Source organism: Biomphalaria glabrata, chromosome 11, assembly GCF_947242115.1.
Source record: "Biomphalaria glabrata chromosome 11, xgBioGlab47.1, whole genome shotgun sequence".
NCBI lineage: Eukaryota > Metazoa > Mollusca > Gastropoda > Planorbidae > Biomphalaria > Biomphalaria glabrata.
The window spans coordinates 3793482-3815000 of NC_074721.1; the positions used below are offsets into that span (position 1 = coordinate 3793482).

Here is a 21519-nt window from a genome sequence, read left to right on the forward strand (position 1 = left end):
CCGACAGGGGGTACTTCACCTCTATTAATTACTCTTTAATCTCTGTTATGTTATTACTTTAAACACTCAGAAGGAATCATTCATTTTCCAGTTTGTATTTCACTAGCCTGTTAGGGTTAAATTTCAATAACGTTTTTCTTTTAATCAGACAATGTTATGATTGGTAGAATTTTGATGTATGCCCTTTTTAATAGAACACAAATCAAAGTTTATGGGCCCAAAAAATTAAGTTAATTTAATGGGGTCAAATCAATCCGGAGAGAAAGAGTTACTTTACGTTTAAAAATCACCCCCCCCCCCCCCACCTCTGATGAATATGTATAAATAGCCAGAAATCTTGGAGATTCTGGTTTAAAGAAAAATAGAGTTTCTCATAAATGGAAGAAAATTTTAAAAATAAATAAATAAAAATGATCATATAGTTTGTTTTTAATACATTACCTCTCACTGCTTCCGTATTTAGTGCAACAGATATTCTTAAAGTCTTGTCTTTTATCATATTTATGGTAATGTCTCCTTGAATGCAAATCGAGAATTTGATATTTCTGTTATTTGGAATACCTTAATTTTTTTCTGTTTTATTTGATTTGTTGAAGTATAGATATTTGTATAATCCATAGTGATATAAATATAAAACAACAACGAAGTGATTGGTCTTCCACCAACAAATAATGTTCTGAAACAGACAATCTTATCTTATCTTATATAATACAGACGTTACTTCAAAAAAGAAGATGATTACGTCCTACGCGTCATGCATTTAGTCATGCATATTAACCAATGACTTAAATTCTGCCAAGTCACTGGTTTTCCTGGCTAGCTCAGGCAACCCATTCCATGCTCTAATAGCACTAGGGAAGAAGGAGTATTTGTACAAATTTGTCCTAGCATATGGGATGAGGAATGTGCTTTTATCTTTGTGTCTTTCAGAGTATTTTATTAAATTTTGTTTTTGTATTTGAAGATTATGGTTCAGTGTTTTATGTATTATTGCTACTTTACTTTTGAGCCTTCTGTCCTGAAGGCTTTCTAAATTTAGTGATTTTACTAAAGGTGTTATTCTAGTCAAATGTGACAATTATTAAAATAGTTCTACATCAACACTTTGGAGTTAATATTTGACTTGGGCAAATTGATGGAAGGAAAAAAACAAATGTACTTATTAGATTATTATACTTCCAAAAAAGTATAACTGTCAAACCAGGGTTTTCCCCTGCGTGGGGTATAAGATTATAATTATTTTCCAAACCATATACATAAACTGTAAAATTTCTAGGAGAATGTTCACTTCAAAATTTTCTGAAAGCTACAAAATTCAGATTGTATTTTCTTCTATCTACCTTTTTTTTTTAGATCTCTCTCTCTCTATATATATATATATATCTTTCCCTCTTTCTCTTTATCTCTTTCTTTCTTTCTCTCTCTCTCTCTCTATATATATATATCTTTCCCTCTTTCTCTCTATCTCTTTCTCTCTCTCTCTCTCTATATATATATATATATATATCTTTCCCTCTTTCTCTCTATCTCTTTCTTTCTTTCTCTCTCTCTCTCTATATATATATATATACAGACAGAGAGAATGCAAATATTAGCATTTGTTTGTCATTTTTAGTAAAAATGAAAGTACTTGACCAATACATCGTGGCCTAATGCTTGACCTCTAGTGGCTTGACTATTTTTTCAGTTTCGACCTAATGTTTAATCAACTTCCTGCTTGACATCCATTTTGACCAAATGTTTGGCTACTACTGGCTTGATTTTTCCACTTTGGCCCTAATGTTTGGCCACTACTGGCTTGATTTTTCCATTTTGGCCCTAATGTTTGGCCACTACTGGCTACTGGCTTAACTTACCCATTTTGACCTTATGTTTAAACACTACTGGCTTGACTTTTGATTTTGACCAAATGTTTGACCACTTCTGATTCGACTTATACATTATGACTTGAGCCTTCTAATTTCATCTCACTAACGTAAGTATTGTCTGTATTGACATTCCAAGACTGCCATCGTGTTTCTGGCTTCGTAAAGAATCTTGTAAAGTTTTCTAGTGAGGACATTTTTTCTTTGTATTTAACACTTCTTCGGCCTGTATTCTTCGCTACTTGTCTTACCAATCTGGTTCAGTCTCTTATTTCTTCGGCTAATCGTATCGTTTAACAAATGATTCTACAATCTGTTGAACGGGACATCTTGTAGGGCTGCCGTCTCTGTCGTTCTATTACAAGGGCCTGAGTCAGAGGGTAATTGTTGACTCACGGGTCTGAGGTAGTATCCAACTCCCCTCCCCCCCCCACCAACCGATAGCTACATCCTCTACCCTCCCTCTCACCCAGCCAACAAGCTCATATATTACTGGTAACAAGACTAAAATACCCCCATCTCTCTCTCTCTCTCTCTCTCTCTCTTTCTCTCGTAGTTTCTATACATGTGTCGAAATAAGCTTTACTAGAGAGAACTCCCCTTTTCAAAAAAAAAAAAAAAAAGTTCAGCTCGCCTCTCTGTCCCCCCCCCCCCCCCCAAAGACTCCCTAACGCCCCCTCCGACACCCAGACCTCATCATCCTCAGCTAGAAACGCGACACCCAAATGAATTTAACATTCCTGCTTTATAAACAGACAAGTATTTAATACATTATCTCCCTCGCCCCTCTCTCTCTCTTGCAACAGAAGGTTAACTCCTAGGGCAGAGAGTGAGCTCCCCTTGAATCTGTTTCACTAATCTTCATCTTAACTTATCGAACTGTTTTAAATCAATGCGCAGATTCAATATGATTTTTTCACGTTTATAACGAACCGTTGTCAAATTTCACAGTACCTGTTACAAGTATAAACTGGCCCTGAATTTATCATGTTTAAAACGAAGTGTTTATTTATTGGGATGTCTTTACAATAATTAAAGAAAGGAGAGGCAACTCCAGCCTAGATCTATAAATAAAAAGCATGTCTTTGTTTATATATCTCGGTAGCCTCCCTTGACACCCAATCCACGTAATTAGATAAATGAATTAAAATTTATTTGCGCGTGATTCTCTAGATTTACCTTTAATTTTTTTTTCTTTTTGGACGAACTAAAGGATAACAACACACACACACACACATACACATTTTATGCATTCTTTGACTACCCTCCACATCCACGCTCGAGGATTGGAGGCATCCGGCGTCAGAGTGGGAGGAGCGAGACTCGGGCCCGCCCACAGCTGCTTCTTCACACGTCACCAATCGCTGATGCTCGAGTGGAATAATTAATTGTGTTTCTGATTCGAGGCGGGAAAAAAAAATGAAAATGATCTATGCAGGATGCAGACGTATGAATATATAAATGTTATTTGGGTTAATAACGGGATAACTTCTGGAAACAAATAGTGCTGGCGAATCTTTTTTTTTTTTTTTTTTGAGACCTTGGTTTTTACGGACTTAGATCTACGGGTTATTTTCTCCACGAGAGTGACTTAACGACTAGCGTGACCGTCGATCAAGGTAGGTCTTTTGCTTCTCAAATCTAATGACTTCTCTGTTATCTAATTAATTCATTCCCTATAGCCGTTTAGACTGAACATGGTCTATAATAATCGCTTTATGCCTATTAGTTTGATCCATCTTTGTTTTGCTTAACATGGTTTAGAAAGGGTCATAATAGTACTATCCTTTTAAACTTGCGCATTCCAGAATAATAATAATATAATATAATATAATATAATAATACGCTCTGGTGTAGTAATGTACGTACTAACGCCTCCCCCCTCTTTCCCCCTTTACCATAGAATCTCCAAGTCTGAGTGTGCCAAAAATATCAGGTTATTCTGTTTGTAGCAGTACATTGTTTGTTTAGACAAACTACTTACTTATGTTTGTCACCTATACAGCTGTAAATATACCTTGATAATACAGCTGTAAATATATCTTGATAATACAGCTGTAAATATACCTTGATAATACAGCTGTAGATGTACCTTGATAATACAGCTGTAGATGTACCTTGATAATACAGCTGTAAATATACCTTGACAATACAGCTGTAAATATACCTTGATAATACAGCTGTAAATATACCTTGATAATACAGCTGTAAATATACCTTAATAATACAGCTGTAAATATATATATATATATATATATATATATATATATATCGATAATAGAGTTGTAAATCTACCTAGATAATACATATTTAAAATGTAAATATACCTAGCTAATAGAGCTGTAAATCTATATCTCGATAATACACTTGTAAATATATGTATTGATAATACACATGTAAATATACCTAGCTAATACAGCTGTAAATATATATCTCTATAATACACGTGTAAATATATGTCTTGAAAAAAGAGTCGTAAATATATGTCTTGATAATACAGTTGTAAATATATGCCTCGATAATACAGTTGTAAATATGTCTCGATAATACAGTTGTAATTATACCTAGCCAATACAGCTGTAAATAAACATTGATAACATAGTTCTAAATATACCTCGATAATACATAATACACCTGTGAATACCCTATACCTGATAATAGAGCTGACTATATCAGCATTGATAATACAGATAAAAGGAAACATTGATATTAAAGCTATTGATATGGAAATAACTTAAAGGAATGTGACTCTACGATATACAGATGTTTATTCACAAGAGGGCATCACAAAAACAAAGTAATAACGTCTGCTTTGAGGACAACCTCTTTATAAATTCTAGACTTGGGCGGAACTTTGTTATCTTGTCTCTAGTGTCAATATCCTTCTCAGTCTAGTCTCTAATAGTGCGCACCTTCTGGATGGCGGTGTGCATGGCAGGGTTATAAAAATATATATTCCGATAACAGACTGAAGATCTGTTGTCGCTCTTCAGCCCAGATGTGTAACCGGGCAGCTGACCGCTGGCTAGAACGAGTCTCCAGTCTTGAGCGCCATTAATTTATTCCTCCACTGGAAAAGCCTCAATTCTGGCTAAAGAGAGTCTAAGGATGCTTAGTTTTACACTATCAGCACTTGAAATAGCACGCCTGATCTATCTCTGCTAATGTCAAGTACACTCGATAGAACCGATCTTGTAAGAACATCTCTGACTTCTTGTACTTGTGCTCCTGTTTCCGGTTACTAGAAGAACAGGTCTTGGAGGATTTAATGTTGATTCAGTGCATTTCTTTCTTTTTTTAATTTTTTTTTTTTGGGGGGGGGGAGGGTTCTTTTTTATTACTTTTGTGTAGCGCATCTCTCATGCTTATAGCGTACTCATTGCGCTCTGATCTAATTACTTCTGTGGTCATGTAAGTTCAAAGTGATATATGGGAGGACGTTTCCCCGTATGCGCTCAACAAACACAAGCTCAGGTCCAGTCTCCCAAGCGGTCATGTCACTCAATACAGTCCCCAGTTTGGTATCAAATTGATAACTATCCATCGAAGTACAGGCTGTATGGGCATAGATACAGTAATTTGAGCTTGGTTACAATTTGTTTTTTTTTTGTGTGCCTTTAAATGAGCCTAGACTGATTTAATTATTCATAGATACGTGCAGCTATTATAAACATAAAATTTGGCGACATCAAATGTACAATGGATCAGGGATGTCAGATTTACATATCTGTTAATGAACTATTATTGTCTGTTTTCCGTGACGTAGGACTTTATAAAATACAGTTCACCTTTCAGACCTTGCGATCTATAGGGCAGAGGATGTTAAGGTCGTCTGCATCTTTGGCCAACGGTTAAAGAGCAGAAACCGCTAAGTAATGCTATTTATCTGAAAATCACGGGGTTTATCTCCCTTTCTGCCATATAAAGCAAAATTAATTAATTAGTTCTAAATGATGAACTAATTATTTATTTTTGGGTTGATATCTGTATTGTTATGCAAAAATTTCAACTTGTTTCGAGAATGGGAAATGGGAGAAAAAGCATTTGAAACTTTTCACCTGACAGACAGAAAGACAGACGGACAGAGTGAATTGATAAAAAAAAAAGAAACAAGTTCATCTACTGCTTTGTTTCCTTTGTTTGTTTTACATGTTCCGGATGTTCTTTCAGATTTTCTACACCCTTGTCCAAACCTCCCGCAGGATGGCGGGGGATGTCGATGGGCAGGATTCGAACCCGGGACCATCGAGACGACAGTCTCTCCGCTCCTAAAAGAACATTTTCTAGTATTCAAAGCACTTTAAAAGTATCTCCCCCCCCCCCCCAAAAAAAAAAGAATAAAGGGACTAGATTTAGTAAGATTAGTTACGCAATTTAAATTCCAAGCACATTGTAAATATGCATTCATAACAAACCGGAAGTTGTGTTCTAATTATATATCTATAAGTTTCAATTCTTTTTCATGACACTCCTACAGCCCTCTCTCTAGACACACCGTGGGAGCCTACAGCGCTCTACCAGACCGAAGCCAGAGAAGGCCTGAACACTGACCTGCAACGTCACAACTTTGTTTCTCTCTCTCTCTCTCTCTCTCTCTCTCTCTCTCTCTCTCTCTGTATATCTTAGTCTTTTTCTCATGTGTCTCTTTGTATCTCTTTCTCTCTGTGTCTCTATATATATGTCTTTCTCTCATTCTGTTTCTTTCTCTCTCTTTGTCTATTTCTTTCTCTCTCTCTCTCTGCATATATTTCTCTCTCTCTCTCTCTCTCTCTCTGCATATCTTTCTCTCTCTCTCTCTCTCTCTCTCTCTCTCTGCATATCTTTCTCTCTATCTCTCTCTGCATATCTTTCTCTCTCTCTCTCTCTCTCTGCATATCTTTCTCTCTCTCTCTGCATATTTCTCTCTCTCTCTCTCTCTCTTTGCATATCTTTCTCTCTTTCTCTCTCTCTTTGTATATCTTTCTCTCTTTCTCTCTCTCTCTCTCTCTCTCTCTCTCTCTGCATACCTTTCCCTCTTTCTCGTCACAGGTCTGTACGACGTGCCAACTGCTATTGGTCTAAACTGCCCACAGGCTGTGACGTTTGTAGGTCAGTTTTTAGGCCCTCTATATCGAATGGTCTTGTCCAGACCAGCAACTGACGTAAAATTAATATAATTAAAATCTTATACAATGTTATCTTTTTTTCAGGTACAAGTCTCTATAAGATATAAATACCAATATGATTGACTGCTGATTGGATTCACTAAATGAGCTTTTGGACTGCGTTCGATTAAGCCTTTATTTTTAAACGAACGTTGATTCTGACCTGGTCAATCAGACAGGAATTTTTTTTTTTTTTTTGATACAACAGAAACTTTTTAAAAGCTAAACTACGACAATGCCAGGGGGTAGTTTGTCGTCAAAAGATCGAGCTAAATTTTCCATCGATGAAATTCTGAAGCCTTCATTCGGTCGCTCAAAAAACCTTGACCCAGACAAGGGTCGCAGTGGAGGTCACGAGAATGAAGAAGAGGACAACGGGCTCAATGACGCATGTCGGCTTTCAGAAGATGTCACTGCCATGTCACACAGCGACGTCAGTAGATGCAGCAGCTATGACACTGATAGCGATGACACAGAGAATGGCCGGAACAGCTGTCAAAGTCCTAGTCTTAAAGCTCATGAGATCAATGACAAATCGATACATAACTTAGGCGCTTTCCCGTATCTGTTTCACCACAACTACGCCAGCCACCAGCTCCACGGCGCCCTGGGGAACCAAAAAGACTTTTATTTGCCTTACGGCTTTAACATTGGGGCTCAGGTTCACTTCATGAACCCTTTTGGGCACATCTTTCCAAGTCTGTATGCCACGTGCTACAGCAGCTATTTAAACGATGAATTCCTTCGCATTCATAGCAAACAAAACATGGAACAAAGTGCCGACAACCTCTCTTCAGATTTACAACCAAGGACAGACAACCACTGCAGTACTAAACTAAGAAATCCACAGTTTGTGATGGAACAATTCTCTAAGGCTGAGGAAAGACTCAGTAAGTTGGACAATGCCGACATTAAACCAAAAGACTTTAAAGACATTTACTGTAAGCCTGGGAATGAGAAAGCCATTTCCTCTGAGCGAAAGAGATCTTCAACAAGCGACGTTCTGAGTGGCCAAGGGAGCAAACCAAAAGTGATGAAACAGGAAAATTCTAGCTCAAAGAAAAGTGGTACTGACCTAAAACCTACAGGTACTCTAGCAAGCCAGAAGGATCTAAGCAACCTCCCTGCCTGGGTTTTCTGTACTCGATACTCTGACAGACCGTCTTCAGGTAAGACAATTCTATTGGTACATGTTTTAATGTCTTTTTACAAAGGTTATAACAACTCATTCTGTCTGTCTGTCTTGTTAAAAGTTTGTATATGTTATTTCTCAAACACCGAGACCTGGATGAAGCTGACATTTTTATACAATTATTATTTACACGAGAAGACAAAAATCAATTTTAAAAAATTAACCAATTCATCAACTATTTGTAATAGTTATTATTATGTATTATTTTGTTTGGTATCTCGAACAAGAGAACGGAATAGTACCCAGCAAAAGTGGCGGTATAAGCTGAATTGGTCCCCTTTAAAGGTCACCGCTTTATTAATAATATAAACTGTTTAATGTGTGCTATTACTAAGTTGTTGATGATAATGCTGCTACTGGTACTAATGATGATACAACATTTTTTTTCGCTGTTGCTGTTTTTTTTTTCTTCTGTCTTAAAATTGTATTCATAAAAGATCCTTAATTAAATGTTTGTTTCTGAATAGAGTAGGAGGTGGCTGAGTGGTCAAGTGGTTGGTTTCCAAACTGAAGGGTCCCGGGTTAGTCATCCTGATGAAGGCTGGGATTTTTAATTTTGAGATATCGGGACAGCTCTAGTGAATACCTGACCTTAGTTGGGGAAACGTATAGGCGGTTGGTCGTTGTTCTGGCCACATGGCACCCTCGTTAACCGTGGGCCACAGAAACAGATGACCTTTGCATCATCTGCCCCATAGATAGCAAAGTCTGAAAGGGGAACTTAACTTTTTCTAGGTTTAGTGGTGAATACATGAAGGTGTTTTCAAAATGTTAAATCTGGTGACCCAATGTCCAACGTATCCCTAATTAGAATCGAATATTCACATTTGACTAGAGTAACACCTTTAGTTAAATCACTAAATTTAGAAAGCCTTCGGGATAGAAGACTCAAAAGTAAAGTAGCAATTATACATAAAACACTGAAGCATAATCTTCAAATACAAAAACAAAATTTAATAAAATACTCTGAAAAACACAAAGATAAAGGCACATTTCTAGATCCATATGCTAGGACAAATTTTTACAAATGCTCCTTCTTCCCTAGCGCTATTAGAGCATGGAATGGGTTGCCTGAGCTAGCCAGGAAAACCAGTGACTTGGCAGAATTTAAGTCATATACATGACTAAATGCATGACGCGTAGAACGTAATTATATTCTTTTTTGAAGTAACGTCTGTATTATATAAGATAAGATAAGATAAGATAAGATAAGATAATCGTGTATGTTTAAAGAAATAACAGACTTCCAGGCTACAAAATCAAACACTTTAATTCTGAAGTAAAAATCATAAAAAATGTTTGAATAACAATCTTAATGATTCTGTTTCAGTACCCACTTTTGCTAATCTTACACTTAAAACATATGGTCCGTCCCACAGGTCCCAGGTACAGGAAACCACGACAGAAGACAAAATCGGAAATTGACAAAAGACCAAGGACAGCATTTTCCTCCCAGCAGCTGCAACGCTTGAGGCTAGAGTTCGAGTCTTGCCCATATCTATGTGAAAAGAGACGAAGACAGTTATCTGTAGAGCTGAACCTCAGTGAATCCCAGGTTTGAATCCTTTTTTTTTTATTCTTTGCATGAATTTCAACTTTCATAATTGTTATATTTGACAAATCTGTTAGTAACATTGTAAATTAAAACAGCTAATTATAAAACGCATTAGTTTATTTGGAGATGTAGCATTTCATATTAATTTTAAAGCTAAGTAAATTGTATTGAATTGAAAGAAAGGAATAGTTTAACGAAATGTTAGAGGGTCCCATCCAGCATCATTTAATTTGTAATCTAAACTATAGAAATATCTTTATAAAAAAATAGGAAAAAGTAAACCTTATATCTCTAGTGAAAGCATTTTAAATTACGAATGTACAAAATCTAGAAAAGTACAAAATCTAGAATGTATAAAATCAAGAATGTACACAAACTAGAATGTACAAAATCTAGAATGTACAAAATGGCAGCTTTTCCAAACATTGAAACATCCGTATTTTATTTTGGGCTAATGTTGTCCAGGGTTCGAATCCTAGTGAAGACAGTGTGGCTATTATTTCGAGATCTCTCGAGTCCACCCAGCTCTAGTGGGTACCTGACATTAGTTGGGGGAAAGTAAAGTCATTGTGCTGGCCACATGATACCCTCGTTGACCGTGGGCCACAGAAACAGATGACAAGGTGCCTCTGTGGTGTAGTGCCACTGTGGCACATCGATAGTGTAGTGCAGACTGTATTTTTAGTGGTATTTGTGAATTTTCTTTATCATTAAAGAAACTAGTTCTGAAAGGCAGATTTACTGTAAGGTAATTTTGACTCTGACAAAAAGCATAATGTTTTGGTCGCTGTTACTGATACCTTTTTTAATAAAACAGTTTGTTTTTATGTGATTGAATTGAGAAATAGCTGTCTTAGCTTGCTGATTTTAAGAGGATGGCTGCCTGGTCGTGCGGTTTGCGCGCTGGACTGTCGTTCAGAGTTATCGATGGTCCAGGGTTCAAACTCTGCCCGATGTTATCCCCCGTCGTCCTGCGGGAGGTTTGGACTAGGAAGTCATTACCTTCAACTCTGAAGTTACATCCGAAACATGTCAAACAATTTACAAACATTTTACAAACATTTTACAAACATTTTACAAACATTTTACAAACAAACAAGAGTTATTCATGACCTTCCGTTAGCTGTGTGGTTGCTCATTGTCCTGGCCACACAATCACACACCTAAACATTACCTTTCAACAAACGGTTGAGCTTTACTTCAACATATCTTAGAAAGAGAATTTTTAAGTGTCTTAATTTATTTACTGCTTTAGATGAGTTCATCTCGAACAAAGTTCTGAATTGGGTTTTTTTCTTTGATTTTATTTCAGGTGAAAATCTGGTTCCAGAATAAGAGAGCCAAACTGAAGAAGAGGACAGGTCGTCGAAATGGTCTCGCGTTAAGGCTGATGGAGGAAGGACTTTACAATCACAGTACCATAGTAGCCGACGACAGCAGTGACCAGGACTCACAGATGGACAGTACCTCATCTGCATGACACGTTTACACAGCCCCGAAGTGATTATAGTAGTACTATTACAACCACACATCATCGATTGTCTATAAACCTCGGTATATAATGGATTTACAAACTATACTATAAAAAGCTGCGCAGCCCCAAGTCCGAAACAAAACATTTCTCTGAAGTAAAGGGACATTCACATTTTTACAAGAATGCCATTATTTACTTTTAAGGATAATTTTTTTTTAAAGAAACAAAGCTTCTGTAAATATACCTTGAATGTGATGAACACTACTAAATGAAGAACACTACCATATGATGGCCATTACATTATACTGACCACTACCGAATGATGACCACTAGAGAATGCTGTCAAATACAATATGATTACCATTAAAAATGGTTGACCACTGCAGATAGACGATCACTAAGAATGATGATCACTAGAGAATGATGGCCACTACATTATACTGACAACTACCGAATGATGACCACTACATTATACTGACCACTACCGAATGATGACCACTACATTATACTGACCACTACCGAATGATGACCACTGGAGAATGCTGTCCAATACAATATGGTTACCACTAAAAATGATTGACCACAGCAGAATGACGATCACTAAAGAATGATGATCACTAGAGAATGATGACCACTACTTTATACTGACCACTACCGAATGATGACCACTAGAGAATGCTGTCCAATACAATATGATTACCACTAAAAATGGTTGACCACTGCATAATGACGATCACTAAAGACTGATGATCCTTAGAGAATGATGGCCACTACAAAATGATGAGCGCTATAGAATGCTGACCACTAAAAAATGATGTATGAGATGCAGACTAATAAGCCTAATAAGAGAAATCACAGACAAGCTTATCTTCAAGGACATCTTCACTGTACATAGTTGGGGTGGGGGAGGGGTGCGGAGTATTGAGAGACTACATGAGTAAAAATGATGGGACAAGAAAGTTCGGGGAAGTGAAATTTTACTATAATAATCAGAATCCAGTATTCAAATATGACATGGGAATCAGTGTTGATGTGTATATGTGATACAGAGAGAGAGAGAGAGAGAGAGAGAGAGAGAAAGAAAGAAAGAGATATGCAAAGAGACAGAGAAAGACTGAAAGACTTACCAAGAGAGAGAGAGAGAGAGAGAGAAAGATATGCATAGAAAGAGAGAGAGAGAGAAAATATAGAAAGAGAGAGAGACAGAGAATACGAGAAAATGTAGGATGTCCATGTAATTATCACATAACAGAATCACATGTTTTGTACATTTTGATCTTTTTTGTTTTCATATTTTGTTCAAGTCCAAATGTAGACAAGAAACAAATAAATGTGAAAAGTTCATCTATTTTTAGATTGTCACGTGTTCGCTCAATGGAATGAAAGATAAAGACAGAGAGGCACAGGGAGGATCACATAGGTGTCAGAGAGGGAGAGAAAGGGAGAGAAAGCGAGATGGGGGAGGGATCACATTTTATCTCAGATCAAATGAAATCATAAAATAATTAATCATTATTCATAAAAACAAAAGCATGAATCTATATATAAAACAAAAGCAATGTATTAATTAAATTGTGTTAAACTTAACTGCATTGTATTTTTGAAAAGGGGGGAATAAATCATACAGTATTGAGATATATAGCTAAAAAAATAATGATGTTTTTCCCCTTAGATAGCCTTAATGTTTTTAAAAGGATTTTTTTTATTTTATAATATTATTATACATGTATTTGAATATTGAGCAATTACAATTTTGTTATATCATTTAAAAGGTAAAATTAGTAATACGTAGACAAAGTTGATTGTCAGAAGGTCGATATTTGTATAAATAGTTAAATAATATAACAATGAAAGGTATCAACCTGTCATTGAGAGATAACACCAGACAGACAGACAGACAGACAGATAGATAGATAGATAGATAGATAGATAGATAGATAGATAGATAGATAGATAGATAGATAGATAGATAGATAGATAGATAGATAGATAGATAGACAGACAGACAGACAAACAGATAGATAGATAGATAGATAGATAGATAGATAGATAGATAGATAGATAGATAGATAGATAGATAGATAGATAGATAGATAGATAGATAGATAGATAGATAGATAGATAGACAGACAGACAGACAGATAGATAGATAGATAGATAGATAGATAGATAGATAGATAGATAGATAGATAGATAGATAGATAGATAGATAAATAGATAGATAGATAGATAGATAGATAGATAGATAGATTAGTGCCAATACTTCCCTCATCCTCATGTTGGTAATATAAATTTATGCCATTCCTATCAGCTACCCCATAGAGCCTCGACACTGTAGTTTTTCAGGTTACCCGCCATCTGACGTCAGCTCTATTCGTACATGGTGTTCCCCAGATGTCACGTAGTGTGATCTCTCACGTGACACATAGAGAGAGAAAAATGAGTGGCCATCTTTTCAACGCACGCGACCAACCATAGTCAGTGCTTTTTTTTTTTTTTCATTTCTCTTCCTCCCGCGCTTGACTTGACATTCGGAACGCAACGGCGCGCATGCGTGCCAGGAAGTGTCTGTTACTAGGATAATGTTTTGGTAACCGCTTACAAGGCAAATGGCGACGTCGTCTGCGTGAAATGAGATTTAGGGTGGAGCGGAATGAAGAAATTAGATGAGGTTCTCGTGGGTGACTGGGGGCTGCGGGGGGAGAAGATTTGAGCAGGGAAAAAGAGAGGGGTGGGGAAGGGCGTCCTTTTCTGACACGAAAGTGATACGAGGCTTGAGCAAGAAGCGAATCAAGAAAAAATAGCTCGATGGAGAGAATACACCCAAGCGATGTCCGCAGGAAGTCAGTGTTGCCAAGTGCAGCAGCGTGGTTATGTTGTTAGGGGGCGGGGAGGATGTTGAAAGATGAAAATGAGGAAGGGGGGGGGGGAGCGATATAGACAAACGATAATATGAAACAGATTTTTGCCAAGCTATTACATTTATTCCGCATTGCCATTTTGAGCGCAAATTTTATGCAATCCAATGACGTTACTCTCTGGTCAATATTGCTTTGACAGTGACTTGAGTGGCTTTAATTCCTTATATCAGTGGTGCACACTTTTGTTTTGGATTAGGGGCTGTGCAAATAACACACACGGGTGGCATGAGCCAAGTCACCTCAAGAAAATCCGATGCTTTGTGGGCAGGAGTTTTGAGGGGCAATCGTTATAGAAGGCATAAACACTGACCTGTTTGACCAGGGGTTCTCAGCCTGTGGGTCGCGACCCCCATTGGGGTCGATTGACGATTTGCCAGGGGTCGCCTAAGACCATCAAAAATATGGACTATTTTTGTTTATTCTCCTATTGCTGTGTGTTTGTGTGTGTGTGGGGGGGGGTCGCGGCAGAGTGGGGGATTGTAAAAAGGGGTCGCTGAGCTTAAAAGGTTGAGAACCGCTGTGTTAGACCAACAGCTAGTTGCCACGTCACAGGTCTGTGCGACGTAACAACGAGCTGTTGGTCTAAAGTGCCCACAGTTTGGGACGTTGCAGGTCAGTGATAAGGTCTTCACTTACGAATCTTCTCTGCCGAATAGCGCCGGGCCGAATATGGACCGTGGGCTGTACTTCGGGAATTCCTGACGTAGATGAAATATAACCACGTGAGGTAATTAGATGTCGCAGTGAACAATGGAGAACAGATAAATGCGAGCGAAATGAGGTCCGACTAATAGCTGTCAAATACATAGTGTTCAATTTGTCCCAAGTGCAATTTACCCAAACATCTGTGGTGTAAGAGTTATGTATCTTTCACAGTGATATTTTAGGAACTAGATCTCCTGACTGAGACCAGTTGTCACAGTAGGCCTGGACACTAGCCTGTGAGTAGCGACCTGTGTGTGCAGTCGGTAACAATCGTCACAGAGGGCCTAAACTCTGACCTTCGTAGCCGCAACCTGTGGGCAAATTAAACCAATGGCTCTTTTTCACGTCACGGGTCAGTGCTCAGGCCTGCTATAACGGTTGGCCTCGGTCTGTCTCGTTCATTCGTGATAGAAGGCCTCAACACTGACCTGCGACGTCACAACCTGTGGGCAGTTTAGACCAAAAGCTCGTTTTCACGTCGAAGGTGAATGTTCAGACGATTGGTTTCGATCTGTCTCATCCTCTTTATTCCTCTAGCTTTTATTGTCACTCCTCTCTGTTATTAAATCTATCATTCATTCTAATCACGTTAGCCACTTAACTGTTGGATTGCTGTACCGCCATGAAGAGGCAGTTTTAATTGTGTCATACTCCACGTGGTATGTCTGTATCAAAAACAATGACTTATTGATTAATTATATTTCTCCCCCCCCCACACACACGCACACACATACTAATTGTGATCTAGGGGAGTGGGTATGTACGATGTCCTGGATTAGATTTTGTGTGTTTGATGCTATTTCATTTATTCTAAACGCGAGTCCCAACACATCCAAGGGACACAACAATGAAATACTTATTAAAACTTGTGAAGACTTCAACAGATGTTTATTTACAGATGGGGATGATTCGTCGTTTCAATTAGCTGTCTGTTCGATATTCATCTTTGTACAAGCCCTAGCCATATTCTTCTCCCATCATGTACCAGTATTCTGCAACGTCATTCGTCTGGAGTCTGTCTGACTACGTCATTACTTTTACCGTCGCTAAAAACAATGCACACTATATTTATTTACAAGACTAACATAATCTCTAAACTAAACTAGGTCACTACATTGACATTCACGCGAAAAGTGAAAATCCAGAAGCAGGGACGAGATGATTTATTAAGTATGTATTTGACCTTTGTAACGCTTCTCGGAATAAGAGGGGGGGGGTCGCCTATGTTAATGCGTGCAAGATTTAAGCCAGAAAAAGATCGTCTTTGGCACGCGGTCATCTCCCATGCGAGATAAGTGTCCGACCCAGTGCAGTGGTCAGTGGTGCTTCAATACTGTCCACACCAGCCTCCAGCAAGACATATGTATGTGTAAGGTAGTTCTGCCAGCGTATGCGAATTATGTAGCGAAGGAACCTTTGATGGGACGCGTTCGGGAAGCCTTAGATGACTTCTGTAAAGCACTCAGCTCTCAGAGCCCTACAAATAGTTTGTTGAGAAACACTGCTTTATAAACATTTTTTTTTAAAGCGAATTGGAGGCGACACCTATAAATCCAGCAAATAATATCTTTTTACCCTGTACATTATTTATGCAAAGTGTATCAACCGTAAGCGCCATAACAAAATATAAGCATAATAATACCACAAAAATATGTTTCGTAGTTTCAGCGGGATAATGTTTTGCTCCATTTAAAATTGAATTTGCAGTATGAATCCGCATATTTGAAGGATTATGAAAGTACATTACCTTAAATGACACATTACATATCATTGCTCTAGTCATCAAAATTCAACCAAGTACTTAACTATTTCCGTGTACCATTAATCGTAAGTGGCATAAATAGCAGTCGCTTCGGTCCATTAGGGAGATGGGTTGAAGGTATCAATGGTAATAACAATCTTCACCTAGAAAACACATTTGCGCCACAAGACAAACTCTGTAAATGCAAAGCAAGTATTTTGTCCATCAAAAAAATCAAAATACGAAAATAAAGAAAAGCTCTTTTTTTTCAGACTTTGTAATCTAAAGGTCATCTATTTCTGTGGTCCACGGTCTACGATAGTGTAATATGGCCAGAACAACGAACTTTTCTCTAACTAATATTAGATACCTATGAGAGCTGGGTGGACTCAGATCCCGATAGTTAAAGTACAAGTCTTCACCAAGATTTGAACCTGGGACTCCGGTTCGGAAGCCAAGCGCTTCACCACTCAGCCACCGCGCCTCCAAAAAAAAAAAAACAAATAGAAGTGCACACGTTTGCGAATGTATTGGACCTCAGACACCATTGGATACTTCCACGATAAACAGCAAACATTGTCAATGACGCATGATTCGAATTTCCGATTGCTCAGTGAAGAAAGCTACTTTCTGAAGAGCTTAGACAATGGACCTCACTCACCAATCGTAATCAAACAACATTTTGTCACGTGGTATTCTATATTAAAAAAAAAGGTTCCTCTTTCAGACCTTGTGGTCTATAGGGCAGATGATGTAAAGGTCATCTGTTTCTGTGGCATGAAAGGTACCCATTAGAGCTGGGTGGACTCAGAGGCGCCCGAAGATCCTGAAGTTAAAAATCCCAGTCTTCACCAGGATTCGAACCCCCGGACCCCGGTTCGGTAGCCAAGCGCTTTACCGCTCAGCCACCGCGCCTCCTGGGTACTCTATATCTTCTATACAAATTACGCAATCCATAAAGGCTGTCACGTGATACGTAATTTTCATTTGTTTTATCAATATTATCAGGTGGCTAAATGTTGTTTGTTTACGTTTGGCGAATGAGGTCCATTTGATTCTGCGCTACTAACAATAGCAAGAAAAAAAAAGAAAAACATTTAAACTATTTTTAACATTATCTCCCTTATAGAATGTATAGAGCGATTGTATTTCTCTTAGTAACGAATGAAAGTTAGTTGAAAGAACGATAGCACATTGGATGCTCAGAATGTGGATGACATGCCACCCCACCCCCTCCTTTCCCCGAGAAAGAATCCTGGTTTACGAATGTATAGATCTACTACATTTATAATATTCCAATCATAGGCTTTTAGCAAGGCCGGTCTTAGGCCACTGCAACCAATGCGGTCGCAGTGGGACCCGCGCTTTTATAGGTCCCGCGCTAATTCTAGGTGTAATTATTAAATTGCAAAATATATACTCAAAATTCCTGGCAATTTCCTTGATTTATTAAAATCTCCTGAAAACTTATAAAAAGCTCCTAAAAAAAAAGACAATTTGTCATTTGTGGGTGTCTTTCATTGCGGAAGACGCCAATTCTACGCGATAAAAGGAATTGTCAGAATACATGTAATAAAATGTAATAATTAGGTGAATTTTCACCTTAATCGGAAGGTCCAATACTTTATTTACTTTTATACTCACCGACATATAAATATGCCATATGTTGCAGGATTTGTAATGTAAAATTAATTTGATCGCAATTTTTTAACTTAGTAAAGAATGAATAAAATTTAAAGGCGAATTTTTTTCTAATACAAAATCTTTATTTTTCACTTATTATCCTTATGCCCATCCAGACTAGGCCCCGCGGAATGAGTTTCGCATATGGCCCCGCAATTGTTAGGACCTGCCCTGGTTTTTACATCTAGACAATGCTCAAAATTTTCATGAATATTAATTTATTGATTAATAATGCCTTACATTCGGAAATTCCTGAACGCGATAGTCTTTTCAAGTACACCAGAGTCCTTTCAAGTACACCAGAGTCCTTTAAAAACTTATGTTATAATTAGATGAAGACCACATTCTCTAGTCAAATTTAAATTTCATTTTATAGACTAATTACAGATTTACCTGCGTGGCCAACTAGTTATTATTAATTTCTTCTGAGCGATATACATCAACTGTTAATTTTCTGGGAGAATCGTTAGAGCCGTTTTTTGAGATCCTTGTCCAGATTCAATGAAATTGTAATTTGAATAGAGATATTGAAATAATCCTAAAACTTTAAAAAAAATTAATTAATCCTTTATTTTTAACAAAAAAGATACACCTCTGAAAATGAGTGTTTGTTTATAACTATTGCCTTATAAAATTTTATCAGATCAATGGTTGTGTTATAGATTTAACATTTAGCGGTAACCTATAACACTCTGGTCAAGTGACACCTGACTGGTCAGTTTGGGTAAGATTGTATCATCTTCTAATTTTCCATAAAGGAGCGCGTTAAATGTCCTAGCCGAATCAATCGACCCCCTCATTCCTGGTCAGTCCAAATGACCGCTGATAAATGGCCAGTCCGGAGATCTCTTCGGCCGCATGAATAATTATAATAAGGGTGAGCTGGTTATCTGCCCCTGGTGTCAGTGACACTATCACAAAGATCTGCACAAACTCAAGAGTGGTCTCCACTTGACCCTTGCGTCATCTTCCAAGTGTCCAGCATTGAGCTGTCCCCTTGACAAGAGTCCACACAACAACGTTGCCAGGAAGGCTCTTTCCTGAACCACCCACCGCACCTTCCCAACTTCTTCTTATCACACGTATTATGACCTAATTGTGTCTTATTCACCTGTATTTACTGCGGGATTCCTCCATATTGATAACGACAGGGGGAACAAAAAGGATGCTGGGAGCATCTAACATTATTACAGTAAAAAGAAAATAATTATTTAATTAAGTCTCAAAAAGCATTTGGTCTAAATGTGTTACTTTCATGTTCGTAGAGTTTGTTTTTTAGCTTTTGATATAAACGAGTAAGGATCCCCTTTACTGTCTATATAGCGCCTCCTTCGTGATTGAAGATGAGCACATATCTCAAATCCTATGGACTCGAAGATGACTGCAGAGTCCAATTCTGGCTTTAAAAAGCCGGCCGCATATGTGGCATGGTTAAGCTTGGTCAGTTGCAGATAGGCCTGCTTCTTCTCTCAGCTTTCTGTTGGTTCTGCGCTCTTTAACCCTGGCCACTCTTCTTGCTTCAAATCTCGAGACTTCGAGACTCACAGCTTCACGCCATGAGGAGCGATCGAGAGCTAGTGCTTCCCAGCTGTGAATGTCGATATCGACTCTTTGAATTAGCTCTTGAGAGTTTCTTTGTAGCGCTTTTTACTGACCTCCCTAGGAGTGCTTTCCTGCACACAACTCCCAGTATAGAGGTCGTTTGGGAAGGCGATTGTCAGGCATGCGGACTAGATGTCCCGCCCATCAAAGTTGGGACCTTTTTACTGTCGCACTGATACTGTTCATCTTGGACAGCTTTAAGATTTCTGTGTCTGGCATGTGAGGCACCTTATGGATACTCCTACGCGTAGGTGGAAGGAGTTTAACTTTTTGATGTGGCGGGAATATAACGATTAGAGTTAGGTTATATACGATCTATAAGACAGATGGTATAAGGGTCACCTGTTTCTAAGGCCGACGGTTAAAGTGAGTGTCAAGTGGTCTTTACTTTACCCAACCAATTGTTACAAATTCATATGTATTTATCTAATACGATTCATACTGCATAGAAATACAATACTAGTATATTCATTCTATATCTTTGGATTGTTGCAGATGAGCATTTTTAACTATTAAACACACTAAATAAGCTTAACATTGTCTTAGTTTTGAAAATATCTGTACGGTACCATTCAAACAGAGAAATGATATTTTTATTTATTCCATTTTAATTTTTAGTTCAGTGATATTCGTTCATCCTTTGACATTCTTAGGTTATGACTTTACATGTATTGTCTCATAAAGTTTGACTTGACTAAAGAATAAAATGATCCAATCAATATTTTTTTTAAAATTCATATTATAGTTTCACTTACACTAACACACAAGACAAACAGGTTAACGCATCCACGTCCAGACCATATACTACTTTTCAGCAGTCAAGGTAATTGAGAAGTTGTATATATAGTTCGTAACCATTTACACTGTTCAATGTAATATACCCCTGGAGTTCATCAATTATAATGTCAAAGTCGCAGCATATAGGAACATAAGCGAGAGGTCAAAACAAGATTAACTTTTCATGTTCATTACAGAGAACGAAGATCCAAAATTGTTTATAGTTCATGGATTTGTTGGTTGTTGACAGGTCAGCGTGAGTTCCTTTTTTTCTGATGTTTGTATGTCCAACACTATATACTTAAAGCTGGGCTAATCAACAATGTTCCTGGACATCACTCAGTCATCCTCACGTTGCGGATAAGACGTGAGTTCGGCGCCATTGTATACAGGTCCAAAGGAACTTTATTGGCCTGACCGTCTCTCCTCATCACCATTGGAGACACATCCACATGTGGGCAGAACTGCACCGGCTTCCAGATGTTAAACTGTCATCAAACCAAACTTGAAGCATTGCAATGAGCTCATGAAGAACTTAGTGGACTAGATATAAGTAGATTATGAATACAAGCATGTCTTGTCTGGCGATAATTTCTCCTCCCAATGTAACAACGGGACAACTAATCTTCACCAGTTAACACCGAGAGGTCCTGGAAATCTGTTAGAAACACCACTGACTGAAAATATAAAATATAATATCTGTTAGTATTGTTTTTCTTTTTTTTCTAAATAGTGTCCATGAGCAAACAAAGCTCCAAATGCCTCGCTTAACTTGTTAATAAATCTCACAGAAAACACAATAAATTAAAAATATATTATTCAGTACTATATTTGGGGGGGGGGGGCATAAAATTTAATGA

At 37.8% G+C, this 21519-nt stretch overlaps 1 protein-coding gene across 1 annotated transcript; it reads left to right on the forward strand.

The window, feature by feature from the left end:
• Window positions 1-3281: 3281 nt before the first annotated feature.
• Window positions 3282-12574, forward strand: LOC106064444 (homeobox protein engrailed-1a-like). Its single transcript, XM_056045449.1, has 4 exons — window positions 3282-3484; window positions 7055-8178; window positions 9581-9756; window positions 11069-12574. The coding sequence occupies exons 2-4, from the start codon at window positions 7245-7247 to the stop codon at window positions 11234-11236; spliced, it is 1278 nt and encodes a 425-aa protein (XP_055901424.1). The 5' UTR covers window positions 3282-3484; window positions 7055-7244; the 3' UTR covers window positions 11237-12574.
• Window positions 12575-21519: the final 8945 nt, after the last annotated feature.

Bases quoted from the DNA above. Each gene is read 5' to 3' on its own strand.
- LOC106064444 (XM_056045449.1), top strand. From the start codon at position 7,245: ATGCCAGGGGGTAGTTTGTCGTCAAAAGATCGAGCTAAATTTTCCATC. The intron at 8,179-9,580 runs GTAAGACAATTC...TCCGTCCCACAG, and splicing joins CTCTGACAGACCGTCTTCAG to GTCCCAGGTACAGGAAACCA. The intron at 9,757-11,068 runs GTTTGAATCCTT...ATTTTATTTCAG, and splicing joins TGAACCTCAGTGAATCCCAG to GTGAAAATCTGGTTCCAGAA.